At 38.3% G+C, this 17,545-nt stretch overlaps 1 protein-coding gene across 5 annotated transcripts in view; it reads left to right on the plus strand.

Annotated features, from left to right (window-relative positions):
• The window catches only part of PTBP2 (polypyrimidine tract binding protein 2), a 54,900-nt gene that overhangs the window by 10,458 nt on the left and 26,897 nt on the right, over positions 1-17,545 (plus strand). For 4 of the 5 annotated variants that reach the window (XM_064455556.1, XM_064455557.1, XM_064455558.1 and 1 more), the window contains exon 3: positions 4,307-4,382. The exons of the other annotated variant lie outside the window; for it this stretch is intronic. In XM_064455556.1, coding sequence (XP_064311626.1) covers positions 4,307-4,382 — 76 coding nt within the window. The remainder of the gene's footprint in view (positions 1-4,306; positions 4,383-17,545) is intronic. 5 annotated transcript variants of the gene reach the window in all.

A 17,545-nucleotide genomic window follows, 5' to 3' on the forward strand; every position in this document is an offset into this window, starting at 1 on the left:
GTTTACAGGATATAAGAGAATGTCGGTACATATAATTAAGTTTCTCTGAAATATGTATTCAGAGTCTGAGTTGGTGCATTTTTAGTCTTTGAAAGTGATCCTACGTGCCAATTTTACGTAGTTCCATTGGCTGAAGCCATACATTATCATGCTCTTTCTCACACCATGGAGGGGAATGCTCTCATGGGGGCAAGGGTGTGATAACATCGGCTTCCTTGAAAGGACGGTATTGACTCTGCAAAACATTTAAGGTTCGCTCACTGCAAGAAGTTAGTTTGGCAATTCCCTTGTTTATTTTGTCTAACAGTATTTCGGCAGATGCTGGTTTCATAAAGAAATGTTCTAGATATCTCTCATTTGAATAGTTAGTGGTTTAGTTTTAATGGAAGATTAATACAGATTAACGTTCTTGACATTGGTAGGAATAGAAATATGGCATTGAAAACTTGTGCTGTTGAGGACTAGCTGTCAGAAGATGACCTATTAATAGTGTAATAGCAGTTTGTACTTCTTATTTTGTCCTTTATAATCTCCTTCCCTCATGCTAAAATGGATATTCAATTAGTCTCTACCATGTTGCTGTTATAGGAGCTTTCCTTTGCAGTCTGTGACAAAACAAAATCATTGTGAGGGTATTTTTTTTGTTCATTTGTTATTTTAACTTAGATTTAGACATTCCTGTGGTGTCTGTGTTTGTGATCTTCAGTCTTGTCATACAATCTCGAACTTGCTTTGATTCTTCGGAACACAGCAGTTTGCACAGATGGGGAAAAGAGTTAAGTGAACATTGTTCTTGGATCTTCCATTTTTCATTGAATCTGATTTGCTATGTTCTTCAAAGATCTGAGTTCAGTTTCCTTATCTCTGAAACGGTCGATAGAATTTACCTAAATTAGTTTAAAGGTTTCTTTGCTTTGCATGATTAGACTAGCAGAGGTGGCTTGCTTGAGAATAAGACTAGCGAATGTTCAGGATGCTTGGTAAATGGGTTATAATTCTGAAATTTGTGTGTGAGATAGCAGAGTGATGAAGGGCATTGCCCTTGGAGCAAGATGCCAGTCCTTTTTGGCTTAGCATCCTCTAAAAGAAGATACACATAAAACCAGAGGCAAGCACCCCAAACCGCAGACTGAATAAAGTCTTACCTCTGCTGAGTAAACGTAAGTAAAATAAGTATTTATGTCTATGCTGTAATTCAGGAGGTGCTTGTGCCACATCGTAGTGCCAGTCTAAGAGTATGCATTGGCTTACTTGAAATCACAGACTCACAGAAGGTGGGGGTTGGAAGGGCCCTCTGGAGCTCACCCCGTCCCACCCCCTGCGTGAGCAGGCACCCCCAGAGCAGGGGCACAGGGCCGCGTCCAGGCGGGGGGTGAATGTCTTCAGGGAAGGGACCCCACAGCCTCTCTGGGCAGCCTGTGCCCCTGCTCTGGCACCCGCACAGGGAAGGGGTTTGTCCTCGTGTTTAGGTGAAGCTTCCTGTGTTCTACCTCATAATATAAATGGTTATATTAATTTGCTTTACTAGACAGCTGTTATATGAAGATAACACTTTTGAAGTAAACGACAATTACCAGGCAGTTACTGCTTTTGATTTTGTAATTTAACCGCTCTGTGTCCAGGTACATGGTGTGTCTTTTGCTGCATAGCTGGTTTTAAAGTTAAATACTGAATGAAGTGCAGAGGTGTCTAGGCTGCTTAAGAACCTATAAAGAAAAATAATTATGTATATCTAATGAGATGGTTACTGACATGGTGAGATGTATCGTTGTCTTTTACGAAAAGCTTGGCAAGTATGTATGGGAGTGAGTTAGCAGAGCTTTGTTATACCTTTGTAATTTCATGGTGAACTGGGAGACCATTCTACATACAAACCTGTATATCTGTGAATCAGACTTGTGAAAGCTGACTCTAGGAGAATAAAACAAATGTAGAATTTATGATACATGCCAATATAAGGATTTCTTCTGAAGTAAAACTGTTAAAACTTTACCAACTGTAATGACAAAATCTTGTGATTGACTCTGAATGTATTCATGAAATGCAAAATGATACGTTTCAAAATGAAAACTCTTATAACTGTTCATGAAACACAAATACTGTAACTGCATATCTACTCCATTGAGTAATTTGTGCTCCGTTTGGATTTTTCTGCTGTGGATTAAGAAATTAACAGCTTTTTGAAAGCCTGATTTACTAGGAACCAGAAGTTTATGTAATCACTTCTGTATTCTGCTAGTCAGCAGTTGCTGGTGTAACTAACATTTTGAAGCTGAAGACAACTCAAATTTGAGATATTTCAGAATTGTAAAGTTCCTGCAGGTTTTGGGAAGAGCATTTGTTTGGTACTGGGGATGCTTCAGCTGTTTACGTAACTGCTGTACTGTGGCATATTATGGGGAAAAAAAATTGCTGGTGAATTATCTTCTGTGCCTCTGACTGTCAACTGGTTCAGTCTCTGCTGCTACTTCTGCCTATTCAGTTGAGCCGTGCAGGTTGGCGACGGGCTTCCCAGCAGGGCTAGGTGCATAACTGTGAGCAGAAGTAACCGCAGCTATTGCCGAGAGAGCTAATACTGTTAGTAATCTTGAACTTTGCAATATTCTACCTATGTAAATGTTAGAAAAATAGAAAATTAAAGAGAAAGAAGGAATATTTACGTTTCAACTTCTACTGAGTGCCTTATATTTACAGTAGAAGGAAATATCGTTTGAATAACAGAGTTTCCATAACTTCTCTAACTTGTTTCTCACTTTTGTCCAGCTAAATTTTTCCTTACTTGTATCTGATTAGAGATCTGTTCTTATATAGAGAAGGACAAGACGTGGTCCTACCTAACCTTGGTATTAGGCATTACACAATTTTAAAGGAAATCTGTTGATATGGTAGGCGCAGCTTCGTTGATTGTTACGTGCCCTTAAGGGCTTAGAGTATTTAGTAAACTGTATAAAGATTCTTCAGAGCTGATGTTGAAAACTGAGTAAACGTTCATGGCTCTATGTGTGCATACACATACATACTGTTTTTAAGAGCTTCCAGATTTCAGGTGTGGATTAAACAAACTTTAACGTACCGTTCTGTGCATGGACACAGAGTGTGCTGTGCTAAAATGGTACAGGTTTGATGTTATGCATCTTGCAAACGTGCTGTCTAGAAAGGTGATGTTCTCAGGTTAATTTAGTATGCAGTATTGAGGTGTCCTGTAAAACATATTCGTTAACTCTTCTTGAGATTCTATTGTAGTGTCCACAACATGTTTAAAACCATTTATTTTTATAAAGATGGGTAGTAACTGTTTTCTTTCCTCATTTCCATTTTAGCAGTGACCTGGATTAGTGTTAAGGGTGCCAGGGAAGGACTTTTGAAGTGGGGGAAGAACCAATAAGAAACTAAAGATAATCTTTAAAGGATGTCAGGTTTATTTCCTTATACAATTTTTTTTTTTAAATAGAAGATCACCTAAGTATTTGGGGGCTTTTTGAGAGATGACGTCTTGATCGATGGAGGGGGTTGGGGGGTTAAAGGAAAAAAAAAGGCATGAAAAGAAACAAAGCCTCTTTAGCTATGTCAGATGCCCATCTTGCAAATAATTCGGAAGGAGAAGATTATCTTGTATGTTTTCAATGGGGCTGATTTTTGCAGCCCCATTTTGAGTAATTGTCAAAAAGACCTTCTAATTGATACTTGTCATGCTTTAAGAATTACAATGAAGATGTACTTCTCTGCCCTAAATTGTGTTTTGCAGGATAAATGGATATCCCCAAAATGAAATTCATCATTTCCTATGAAGACAAGTTGGCTTTTTTGTTGTTGTTGTTTTTGGTTTTAAATAGGGGTGTTAGAATTGAGCTAAACTCCGTATTTCCTTTTGTATAGATTTCCCTGGTAGTTTCAGCTAGATGTAATAATTTAGTATATACGTATATTAAAATATTAAGTCAATAAGTCAGTTTAAATGTTACTGAAATAGACTAGTATATTTACTATTTTAATTTGAAATGCTGGACAAAATTATTGTTCAGCAGTTCTCATTGTGTCTGGAGGTGGCTACATTTCAGCGGTGGGTGAAACAACTGTGCCTAAGCTGCTCTCATTTCAAAGATTGCCATGTAAATATACTGCTTTACTTAGATTGCAAGTTGTTGCGCTTATCTGAAAAGAGGAAGTCTGCCAAATCTGAATAGGTTTGGTTATGCTTGCTTAAGATCATCTAAAGGTTTTCCCTGTCAAACTGACATTTTTAATATCATCTTTAAAAATCACAAAATAGAGGAAAAAAAATCTCTTACTGTCTCTTTCTTTTTAGAGAGGATCTGACGAACTTCTTTCAGGCAGTGTACTCAATAGCCCGAACTCTAACATGAGCAGCATGGTAGTTACTGGTAAGTGATGCCCTTTCAAAGGAGAAATCTATCATTTATACTTGGACTAATTTCCTGTTTACAAGGGGAGAACACTGGAACAAGAATCCGTTGTGCTATAGAGGGATAAACTGTTGGCATGTATTAGACTGTAGTGACCTTGTACCTACTCACAAACTTTCGGTATCTGAGAAGAATAATCCCATAAAACAGGAGGCAGCTCTCAGATGTCTGTATACTAAATTGTTGGTGGGTGATGGGAAGAAAAATTACACTTGTCTTGTACAGCTGCCTTCAAAGTAAGGAATCACAACTGCCAAGCAAAGGTAAACGTCTTAACTACTCCTGTATGCCATCAGCTTTTTCATACACGGACATCTGCAAGTCTGGGCATTGCAGGGAAGAACACTGTGCCAGTTTCATAAACTAGTATGGCTAGTATGGATTCAGGAAAACCGAGTTTTGCTCTGTTCTGGTTTAGACTGCTAAAGCCAGGAGGCTTCGCTTTGCTACTTCAGTCTCAGATTGCAGTGGTAGAATCTCAGAACGTCAGTGCAAAGTGAGTGTGGTTGTTCTCTAATCAACATCACCTTTGGTGATGCTTGTTAGAAAGGCTTTTTATGGATTGGCACATACTAAAATGCCTCCTCTTGAAGTTAATGCTTCTGTATGTTGAACATGCATTGAGTTCCCTTGGAGGGCTCACTTCAGAAGTCTCTTTCTCTTTTTAAATTCTTCTTCCCCATGAATTTTTTCCCCCCTTCTTTCCTCAGAGCTGTGGAGGAATTGGTTCATGGCATCAGTGTTGCTGGGCTTTCCAAATAGTTGCCTGGTTCACTGCTTTCATGTGCCTGATCAGTTTTTCTGTATTTATGTGCTGAGCAGTGTAGTCACTGATATTAGTAGCAGACCCTTTCCTTTTAACTTAAGAGGAAATGATTGGGATTCAGGGCACAATTTCATGTTATGTTTAGGGTGCTGTGATGGCAGCTGTTGCCAGAATGGGTAGTTCTGTGCTTTCTCATCCTAGATCCTTAGCACAAGTAGAATCCTCCCCCCCACCAACACCCCATGTTTGTGCTCCACTGTCTAAGTTGGAGTGCTCATACACTTGCAAAATGAGCTAATCCAGCATTAAAATGTACCGCCAAAAAGTGTAGTTTTCCCTTGGAGCAACCTAGTGATCAGTCACGTGGCTGCACAGTTCCTAGATTCAACGCAACGTGGGATGGAGGACTGTGGTGGCAGAAGAGAGGAGAACCACTTCACTGGCAGTTCCGTAACCGAAGGCAATGCAGTGCAGTGCATTCGTAGCTGTTCTGGAACCCCAGACAATTTGTTTCTCTCCTCTGCTTTTCATACTTTCTTCTGGTTCCGAATGAGGTCCATCTTCTTGTTTTCATTTTCTTTGTGTCATCTACAGTCCTGGATATTAGTGCTTCAGTGGTTTGCCTTATTTAAATGAGAAACTAGAATGAAAAGGAGTTTGGGTTGTGTGTGTGAGGGCTTGGATTTGGGCAGTGGGAGGGGGAGGGAGAGCACTGTCACCATGACGGACCTGAATGTTACCAAATTTTCCATATATTTTTAGAGAAACTTCTAGTTCAGGGAAGTTATGTGCAAGTTAATCTATCAAAGGAAAAAAATATTAAAAGCTAAAGGGGAGAAAATTGAAATAAGAATAATTATAACTTTGAGTTTTCAGAAGGAAAAATACAGAAGCTTGTCTAGAAAGCCTCAAACTTTAAATAGAAATTCTTTTCTCCTCGAAAAGTTCTTAAAATATGAAAGAGTGCTTTGATTCTATTATGTGGACCTAAGAGTTATTTGTTAAATACAAACACAGATTCTCCTCCCCACCTTGTTTTTGTTTCCCCCCTTTTTAAGCTGATACAGGGTTTGGGTTTGGTGGTGAATTTTTTTTAGTTACCAAAGAGTAAGCATTTGCGAGAGACTTTTCAAACGAATTGATTCTTTGTATTTTTTAGAAGTAAGACCGCTTGATATGTCTCTAGGCATCCAGAACAATAAATGACTTCTCAGAATGGTCTCATTAACAAGCGACAGTGATCTGGGTAGTGGCCTGATTCCTGTAGTATCAGTTGACTGTTACAAAAGTTTTCATATTAATTGTGTAAAATATAAAGGAGGTTGGCAGGAAAAATACTCCCAAACAAAAAAACCTAATCTGAATGCAATAATACAGTTCAAGCCATTCTTTGTAGAGGTCAGTGGAAAGGGGGCTAGATTGCTTTGGGTTTTTTTTGTTTGTTTGTTTTTAGGCCGTTTCTTGGTTGTGTTCAGATTTCTATTCTGCCTGCCTGCCTTTGTTAAATAGCATTAAAAAAGCCTTGTAGAATAGGCTAAATCCACAGTTCAGTGTTATTTCTGAATATATCCCCCCCGTAGCTGTCTTGTTTGTTGTGAACCTGGAAGTACTTGTTCCAGGCTTGCACAGTTTACAAGTTCAGATTGTAAACTCAGAAGTAAATAGATCTGAAATGGAAACCCATATGATATTTGTTCTGCACCCATCTCCTGAAGCCAAATAAGTTCAAGTATTCTTTATGTCTGAATTAATGTCCTCCTTTTGCTTCAGTTCTGTTATTACTTTTCTCTTTAGAAGAATTTAAAACTTCTGTAGACAGGGTTGTTTTTTTTTTTTTGCTGTAGCCAAGGAATGGTGGTGAAGAATCTTCCTCAGATTTTCTAGGGCTTAATCAATGATTACAGATTCTTTTAAGTTCTTTGTAAAGGAGACGCGTTGTAGAAATCGGCCTACTCCAACTCCTAAAACTAACACTTGTTCTTGCCCTTTCATTCTTAGAGTTTGGAAGTGTCATGATTTTGAGACCTGGTCATTGTTTTCTGGAGTACATAGAAATCTATTCTGGTTTTGACCCTGATATTTTCAACATCTGACCCATGGTATTTTTCCAAACAGATACATAGATGAACAGAAGAAAGGACAGATCATCTTTGTAACCCCCTGAGCATTATTGGTAAAAGTTATACACAATCAAAAAACCAGTGTTTGCTAGCAGTGCCCTAGCTGGCCTAAACTTAGAGCAAAAACTTGTGAATCACAGCCCCGTTTCTTTCTTAATCTATGCTATAAGAATATTAACCTAAACCAAATTGCCCAAGCTGTCAAAAAATGACCTTTTCACGGAAGTGGGTGTTTTGGGTAGAACTGGGAGCTATGTCTTTAGTGGTTAGACTGGAGATGAGCTTTTAAAAAAACCTCATCATCCTACCCTTTTATCACGGTAACAATTCCATTAGGTGGTTTGGATTTTTTTGGCATTCGGCTGCTATTCAGTTAGAATACTGCAATGCTTTTATGAATACTCTTGCTCTAATTCTCTTTCTTAGATCAAGGCATGAAAGATGCATGCTTTCTCTGCCCTATAGGGAGTCTTACATATGAAGCCCTCCCCTCTTTTTTTTTTTGTGAAAGAAACTTGCAAAATTGTTGGACAAACGTTTGGTTTCCATTCTTATTGATAATTTGAACCACTGTAATTTGATAAACAATATGGAATTAAGGAGAACGCTAGCATGCTGGACTGTTGTCCAAAGGACGTTGCTCAACATACAAGGCCTGATCCTTGAGCATTTTCTAAGCAGCTTTGTCATCAGCATTCATCTTCAAGACTGTATAGACGGAAGGAAATTGGCAGTAGGTTATATTAATATCCACGGCAAGTCAAGTTACTGCCTTATGTACTTTGTGTGTCTTTCATAAAAGAACAGCCTTAAAACAAAGTTAGACTTTGATAATTGAGGATGAGTTCTGTGTGAGTTCTTTTACCACTTAATTGTGAACCCTAGTATCTCCTGTTTTGGACATAATTTGATTACTGTCCTTGTTGTGGAATTGCATTTCAGTTAAGCCATTTATATTTAAATAGACAAGATTTTTTTTTTGTGTGATTTAGTTTGAGCAGTATGGCGGAACATCATTCTGTAAACACTAAGAGAAGAATCCCATCTGCTAGATGAGAATTTGTGGCAAGGGAGGACAGCTTGTAAGGTTCCAGATCAACCGATATCTAACCTTTTCTAAGAAGTTCTCTTTTTGATGTTAGGTGTTTAAGTTTCTGAGCTTTTTAGCACCAGCTGACATTGATACGTTGCAGTTGTATTGTCAGAACCACAGGCCTTCTGCTACTGCTGTACTACTCCTAGTGGTTTCCTTCAGCTTTTCTGGAAGTACTGTCAAAGTCTGCTCTTATTTTCTATCATAATCTTGCTTGGTTGCGATCTCTTTGGAGAGCATAATCCTCTCAAAGATCTGTGAATTAATTTTTTTTTTGTGTTGATGCACAGCAGCCAATGACTAGAAAGGTAGTTCAGGTAAACTAAAATATGATTTGGTACCAGGATTCTGAGAAACCAGAGCTGAAGCCAGGATATTTAAAAAATATTTTTTGACTCTGGATGTTTTAAAAGACTTCAGTAATGTACGTTGTAAGTGACTGTACATAAACAATGTTACCTTTCAGTGCTATATGTTCAGTAAACATGTAACTGCAGTTGCTTATTCTGCAGCTTTTAAATCTAAGAAAAAAAGAAGTCCCTTCTCTTGAAGAACTAGAAAAGGCATTTTCTCTGTGATGGGTTACTTTTACGCCGAACTTCGTGTGAGGCTTTTTTCTTTTCAATGGAGGACTGCTTAATGGAAGTTCTAGGAACTTACATGTATGAAGATGCTCATGCCATGAACTGTATGTATTGCTGAAATCCACATACAAATCTTAAAATTCTTAAGGGATGTAGATAAAAAGTGAAAGATGTTGGTGGAAGTTTTATGAAAATTGGCTTGTCAAAGGTGAAGGGATTGAAGCAGAATTGGCAGGTTTTTTTTATTATAGCTGCCACCAATTTTAGTGTTCACATTTGTGTGTTTAAGCTCAGTCAGTAAAAAATATTTCAAAAAATAATTTTGCAGCTGAGCTTCCCAAACTCCTGGAGCTTTAAACGGTACTTTTAATCTTGATCTTGGTTTTACTTCGTTAGCAGGGAATGTTAGCAGTGACTTTGGTAGGTAATTCATTGTATTAACACAATACTTAGCGCTGAGGCGCACAAGCTAATAATATTTCAAGTGCTGTTTTTAACTTGGGGAATAAACATAGATGTGCTGTTTTCGATGGCACATTAAGTAAAACTGGTTATTAGTTAACATTAACGATGCCTAAACATAGGTAATTTACTGCTGAAGTTTGCAAATTGATTACAATTAATAGCAATTGGAAAGATTTGAAGAGGTACAGCACATGTGATTGGAAAGTATAATAATTTAATAATAGACTATAATTTACATTTTTCTATAGATACACATGGGCATGGGCATGTGGATGAACAAAATTTTAATGTTCTGAATACCTGAACAATATATCTTTTTGTAAATTAAGAAACTTAAAAAACAACCAAACCCCCCCCCCCAAAACCAACCAAACAGAAAACCACAAAGAAACCCCACCTCCACAACCAAAAAATCCCCCTAAACCCCTCAAAAAACCTCAGGGTGGGAGAAATAAAATGTCGCTGCTATTATTAAGTTGATTTCTGTCTACACCACCATGCCATGGTAATAAATTTTTGTTCCATTTCACTTGCATGTCACTCTAGCTGTAGTATCTTTACATATTTTAAGGGCCGAAGGGAAGTGCATTAGTTTCAGACTGTGCAACATTACTACACAATATTGTAAGCATGTTATCATAGTTGCTTAGAAAACTTGCTCAGTGGGTTTTGAAACAGAGGTGCAGACTACGTGCAGGTGTGCTAGTTAGAAGCTGTGTATTTAATTTTTTAATTGCTTGACCATCTTTCCTTTTTAAGCTCACATTCCTGCTAGCCAGTATTCTTTGTACTATAAGACGGTTTTGTTATTGATTGGTCGAGGTTTTCCTTTGCATGTGGCCCACGTTCCTGGTAAAAATGCACCTACTACAAATGGTTAATGCTTTAGTTCAAGTGGTAAGGCTTCCACAATGTAGTAGTGGCCTAGCAAGGTGAGGATAATGGGGTATAAACTACTTGGAAATAGGCTTGCAGAACACATTCTCCTTTCCAAGCCCCAAAACAATAACAAAAAACCGCCGCCAACCAACCAAGCATAATTAACACTGAACTTGTAACCTTTAGTTTTAAGGTTAACAAATGCAGATTTCAGAGAACTTCATATTCTTCATGTGTTTATCTTATTTTTGAGGGTAGTGTCTCCTTTTTTGTTCCTTCTCTCAAACATTTTAAATTCTAGATTTCATCGTTAGCTTGAGCTTTTGAAGCCTTCTGTACTAAAACAAAGGTCCTGTTCAGGTTCCCAAAACAAGTTGGCACTTGTGGAAAAGTTTGTCACTGGATCAGACCGAAGGTCTTCTCTTCCTACATTTTAGCTGTGACATGAGGCCAGGGGCATACATTTGAGCAAAGAACCTCAGAAACAAAACCACAGTGGTCTCAGTTATACCTTCCCAATTTGTGGTTGGCTGCGGCTTCCTTAGCTGGTGGTTTTATGCAGATGATTGTGTTCAGTAGCCACTGCGATATTTAATCTTTGTCTGGACACAATCTACAATTATAAACCAGGGATCTTTGTAATTCCATTGCTTTTTCTCTTGGTCAGATATTTCCTGTGTGGATATGTGTACTATTTTCTGCTTGTTGATAACATTAAATTTCATATACTGAGCTGATGTGAAACAAGAAGGAACTTTCTACATTAGCAACAACAATGAATAATACTGCTAGTAAGGTTCTTTAATGCATAAACTGAGTGTATTGGAGGATGAAATAGGCTTTCCTGAAACACTTAAGAATTTATTTTTTGTAGTTTGTCGTTGGTGTGTACTGACAGTTGTGAAACAGAGATTGACTCCTGCAGAAAGGATGTTTGTTTATCAATTCATTACTGCAGATATGCAGGGATTTATAATCAGTGTCTTGTGATGAATTTTTAACATTTTTTCCCCTTCTTCCCAGGAAATGATAGGTGAAAGCAACTATTTATTGTATGCAAAATCTTTGCCCATAGCCACATAGTTATATTTCTATACTGGGGGATTGTGTGAATATGGAAGAAGGTTATTGTAAAGGAAAATCGCACATCTAAAATAAAGGCTTCATATATTTTTAAAGTAAATTATGTATTTCTGGCCTTAGACACCTTAGGTCGTATTTAAGTATTTCTCAAATAAAAAAAATGGTGTGCAGAGAAAAACTCCTCTAGGATGAAAATACTAAAAATGAAAATATGTCTTCAGAAATAGTTATCAGCAGGAAGTAAGTTATTCACTCTTTGCTAAGAGTTATGCTGAACTTTTAAGATTAGTTTTTCTGCAAAAACTACTTGGGAGCATTGAATCTTCATAGCTTGAACAGTTGAATGCCACAGACCTGGAGTATGCCTTGATCCATTGCACTATGTTCTGTTGCTTATATAGATAGGTTTCTGTTTCTGTGTTTAATGAAATAGGAGTTTCTCATTACAAATGCCAGGGACCCAAGTTGTTCAGGTAGTGGCCATTTATAGGCTTTGCCAACTCCTAAGCATTCAATTTCAACAAGTTGATTTATGCTAAGTTGAAGGAACTCTGTGTAGCAAGGATGTGGCTTATGTATCAGTTATGGTTAGACTGTAGTACCCTATTTAGGTGGGAGAATAATGCTTTGAATGCCATTCGTAGAGGTGAGATTTTGTTTAGAAATAGACAACTGATGTCCTATGGAAAATGGATTTTTTCCTTTTCCTTGGTGGAGAGCCAAAGAGGGCTGTTACAGAGCATGATGGGGGTTTTTTTTAGTAGTATGAATGGAATATAACGGGTACTAAGGGTTAGATTTCTGATTTTTTTTAGAAGTTATTTTTTTAACTATACATTTAAGGCTGTAACTTGATTAGTAAATGAGCTAATACTAACACTGTGTTTAAGTCATGCTATTCCTATGGTCAATTTGAATTTTTTTTTCCCCCAATGCAGATGTTGTAGTGTTATGCTCTTCAGTGCATCTTTATATTTGTTAGTGTTATAGAATCATAGAATTATTAAGGTTGGAAAAGACCTCTAGAATTATCAAGTCCAACCATCAACCCAACGCTACCATGTCTCCTAAACCGTGCCCTGAAGTGCCACGTCTACAAGGTTTTTGAACACACCCAGGGATGGTGACTCCCCCACCTCTCTTGGCAGCCTCTTCTAATCCTGACTGTTCTTGCAGTGAAGAAATTCTTCCTAATATCCAATCTTAAACCTCCCCTGATGCAGCTTGAGGCCGTTTCCGCTATCGCTAGTAACCTGGTAGAAGAGACCAACCCCCCCCTCATCACAGCCCCTCTCAGGCAGTTGCAGAGAGCGAGAAGGTCTCCCCTCAGCCCCCCCTTCTTCAGGCTAAACCCCCCCAGCTCCCTCAGCCGCCCCCCAGCACACTTGTGCTCCAGACCCTGCCCCAGCCCCGCTGCCCTTCTCTGGACATGCTCCAGCACCTCAATGTCTTTCTTGTCCTGAGGGGCCCAAACCTGAGCCCAGCATTCGAGGTGGGGCCTCAGCAGTGCTGAGCACAGGGGCCCCATCCCTGCCCTGCTCCTGCTGTCCACCCCAGTGCTGACACAAGCCTGGGGGCTGGTGGCCTCCTTGGCCACCTGGGCACTGCTGGCTCATGCCTTTCCAGCCGCTCTGCCCCAAGCCTGGAGCGTTGCCTGGGGTTGGTGTGACCCAAGGGCAGGACCCGGCAGTTGGCCTTGTTAAACCTCATAGAGCTGGCCTCGGCCCATGGATCCAGCCTGTCCAGGTCCCTCCGTAGGGCCTTCCTGCCCTTGAGCAGATCAACACCCCCGCCCAACTTGGTGTAATCTACAAACTTACTAAGGGTGCACTCGATCCCCTCATCCAGATCATTGATAAAGATATTAAACCAGACTTGGCAAGACTGGGTTAGTGGCAAGAGGTTCAAATTGGATCAGTCTTTTCAAGTCTGGTAAAAGCCAACCTGACGAAATAGCTACTTTCCAGTAAGCTTCCAGTTTAATAGTAGCAGTTCCTCAGCAGTAGTTACTATTTGGCTTGTGAGGGTTCTGTCTCCAACACTCCCTCGACCCCCACATCAAATTTTCTGCAGTTTTGTCTTTCTCCCCCTTTATAGGGAAGGATCTTTTGGGTTGCTTGTTTATCTCCATAGACTCAATTTCTGTTGCAAGACAATGTTATTCTTTTAGTACCTTGCTTTTCTTGACTTACCTTTTAACCTTTATGGACACTGGTCATACTGATAGAATTTGTTAGAGAATGAAGGTGTTTTAACCGTAGTTGACTTCACCTTTCAGTGGCTCCGAAGAAGTTGTGTTCCCATGTTTTCAGGGTTCTGGTTTTCTGATCCCAAGTGTACTTTACTGATGTCTTTTCAGCTGAAAAGCACCATAAAAAATGGCAAGTAAGAGACTAAAGTTAGGGAGAAAGGTTTCATGTGGTGCCAAAAACTCTTAATAATTGTTTGAAAAGCTAAATTTTAATTGTCCACAAACAACTCTCTTGTGTATGTGCACGCATATTTAGTATATGACACAGTTAATTACTGCCATTATTGAAATAGTAAATTAGCATTGGGCTGTGCTGGCTGGATAATCAAAAGTAAAAGCAGTATATATTCTCTTGGCTTTCAAGCAAAGCAGCGATAACTGATGATGTGTTAATTTCTTCAGTCTCCTTGCAATCCAGTGTTAAATATTTGGGGTAAATTTTACTTTAAGAAGGTGGGCTTCATTTTTTCTGAATGTTACCAGTTCAGCTTTCATTGTGCAAAGTATGCTTCTGCCAATAAGTAATAAACAGCTTTTCTCATGCTTGCTTGCCCTACCGCTGAAAACTTTCCTTGGGCATTTATATAGCACTGAGAATGCTTGTTGCCAGTCCCCCTGTCCTGTCCCCCCATCTCTCCTCGCATTCTTCTGATTGCCATGTATGTAGTGCATAATTCTGGATCCTTTTGGGAATGTTATTTTGATATATTTTATACTGACTTTTCACTTAAACATTTTAGCATGGGCACCTGTCTATATAGCTCTTCTTTAGAGAAAGTAAAAAAAAGTTTAAAGAATAGTTTAGTGGATGTTTAGTTTAAGATAGTTTAAAAAAAATTTGAGACACTTGTATACACGAGCTAAGTTAAAACTTAACTGGTCTTTAGGGAAAGATAGATCTCTAGCATAAAAAATATTTCTTTTAAATTTGTTCTTTAAACCTACTGCAGCAACAGTTGAATAACTGTAAAGCACAAATATTAGCAGTGCTAGTAGATAGAAAAACAATTTATTCAGGTAATTCAATAACTACTAAAGGAATATTTTTTTGCAAATACATATATATGAGTGATTATATACGGGCCAATGCTACATTACCAGTAACATTGGGATTACCTGAAGCCTAATCCAAATAGAAGCTTCATTTTAAAAAAAACAAAAATCTTGGACATTATGCTGTGGAAAAGTTAATATGTCAAAATTATGTGTTGAAAACCACGCAAAAGAGAAAACAGCTGTGTGAGAACTGCTTTGAGCATTCATGGTATACCTTTTTAGTGGTGTAGTCAAAACAGGTTTCTTATCAGAAACTTTCTATCAGAAGGTCTTTTAGTTTAAACAGTTTGTTTTCACTTTCTCATTTCTTATTGCTACTGTTTCATATTTAATTTTTGAAACTTGTAATGAATTCAAATCACTTAGCTGAAGTATGAAAGGCCTTGGAAATCTAGTTTCAGTATTACTGTAATTCCAGAATTCTTTTATTCTTTGCAAGCGCGTGACATATTGTTTGTGATACAACTGTTAAGCCTGTCTACTTTACAATGTTTTCCTTTTTGTTTTTTACATTTAAATTGACAAGTAGGTAAAACTATTGTGTAATGAGTTTCAGGTGAAAAATAAAAGTACTTTTTCATAAACTTTGCCTGTCTCTCACTTTGAGGTTTAAGTGCTATACTGTGTTAATTATGAGCAGGTGAAATCTGGCTACCTGGAAGCCCAGTCTCAGCAAGTTTTCCAGAATGATGCAAGTTAGAGCCTTGTGTAGACTAGGGATGGACTTCAGGTCCTAGTTCAGTGTGTAGTTTTGAAATTTTACTCTTTCTGTGTTCCATCAAAACTTGTCCTTCTGTGCAGCAGACCAAACCTGCTGTTACAGGGATTCAACCCCTTCTAGCATTGTCAGTTGGAGATACTGCTAGCTGAATTTTTACGAGTTCCGGTGTTAGGTTTTTGTTGTGTTGTCTGCTGTACTAAGCTGGAAAAGACTTAGTGTTCTACAGTGCAAGAACTTTTTTAAAAAGCTCAGTTCTGGATTTTTTTTTGGGGGGTGGGGGGCAATACGGGAGGAGAGGTTGAGGGATGACCTGTCTCTAAGGCATACTATTTGTAGAGATCTTGAATTTTAGATTTATCTAAGCCTAAAGATAGCTGAAGTGGAAGGCAGAAACATTCAAATTAGAGTGAAGAGGTTTAGCTGTTAGAAAAAAGATACAAGGGAGTGATGGAAACAGTTCCTGATGTGTAGATTTATCCTTTTTCCATCAGTTCCTTTAATGGCAGTATGGAGAATGACCTTACTCTTGAAAAAGTGAAAAGTATGTTCATAAGTTTGGTCAGTGACCCCAAGTTCTCCAGTTTTAACTACTTTTTCAACGCTATTAGGAAATGTCATACTTTGTTTGGCTTTTCAAATCCCAATCTGGAGTGTGGATGTTCTTGACTTGTAAAAATAAGGGTCCATTTCATTCTGTGTTTTTAGTCTTGAGTAAGTTGGCTTGGTTTACACAAACTGAGTTAAGAACTTGAATTCTTGATTATGCTTTAGGCATACCCTTAGCAAAACTTTCTCCGTTCAAGTCGGTCATAAACAAATGCAATATATTTTGCAGGGAATCAGATTAGGTGTAAATGACTTTGCTGGCACAAATTCAGAATTATATTCTGTAGTGACAGCTGAGTGATAATTGAGGACTTCTTTATTCTCTTCCCTCTGGAACTTGCAGCCATAAACTTTCTTACGGAGATAAAGTTTTTGGAGGATTTAACATACATAAATGCTTCCTCCTAATCCTGCCGCCCCCCCGTTTACTGTTTCTGCTTTTATAGTGAGTAAATAAAAGTAGTCTTGATCATAATATTTTTTTTTTAATCCTCTTTGGTGTAAGCCCTCAACACATGAATTCGAACCCTAATAATTACAAATATTTTACTATCAGTCACAGTTTATGTGGTTTTTTGGAAATACAGGTAGCTGTTGAACTGCTCTGCTAACGTGAAATCAGAAGTTGAATAGCTCACACTCTGACCTGCATGTTTTATAGCCAGAAGTAGAAAAAAGGAAGTCTTAACACTTGCTTCTGTCCTACCTAAAGGCATTCTGATTTCCAGCATTGATTAATTCCTTAATATCCATATATCTTATGACAGTGTTGCTCTTCAGCTCTTGACTCTTTCTGATGTTTACTCCACTGACATATTTGTAGGCAGTGGTTGTATTACCTTTAAAACAAAGTAAATAATTTTATTCTTTCCTTCTTTCCAAAGCAACACGTCTTGCATCCAACTGGGTAGCTCTTTATTGCGTGTGTTCCAGAAAAAGGAACTCAAGCTGGAATTTTGCTGGAATTCTGTACAAGAATTCTGGACAACCGTCCAGAATAGTATCTTTCTGGTGCTTTGTACAATTATGTTAACGCTTCCCTGCTGCTGCAAGGAAAATCTTGTCTGGCTTTTCCCCACCCCCCCCCTTCGAGTTGGTGGCTTCATGTTTATTAGTTGGTTTTTCCTTTTCTGTGGGTGAGCTTGTAGTTCATAAGGGACAATTTTGTGTTTGGTCCTTAAATTCTGAGGTTGTAGATTTCATCAGACGTTTGTGATGTCAGCCCTCTGGGTCATCCCCTTTCTCCTGTGTGATCCTTCTCAGCATTAATAATGCTTCCTGGCTTTGATACTTTTCCACTTTTTGTGTCTGGGTCCTTAAGTGCAAAACAATCCTTAAGACTTTCCTTTAGGACCTTTTTTAGTAACTATTCACCACCATTTTTCTTGTTTCAAAAAAATTCTGGGTTGTTTTTTAATGTACTTTAGAGTTCTTATGTGAGCCCTTCTTGAGTCACAATTAATATTGTTACATGGTATTGTATGAGATGAAGGATTT

The sequence above is a fragment of the Phalacrocorax carbo genome, chromosome 6 (genome assembly GCF_963921805.1).
Source record: "Phalacrocorax carbo chromosome 6, bPhaCar2.1, whole genome shotgun sequence".
NCBI lineage: Eukaryota > Metazoa > Chordata > Aves > Suliformes > Phalacrocoracidae > Phalacrocorax > Phalacrocorax carbo.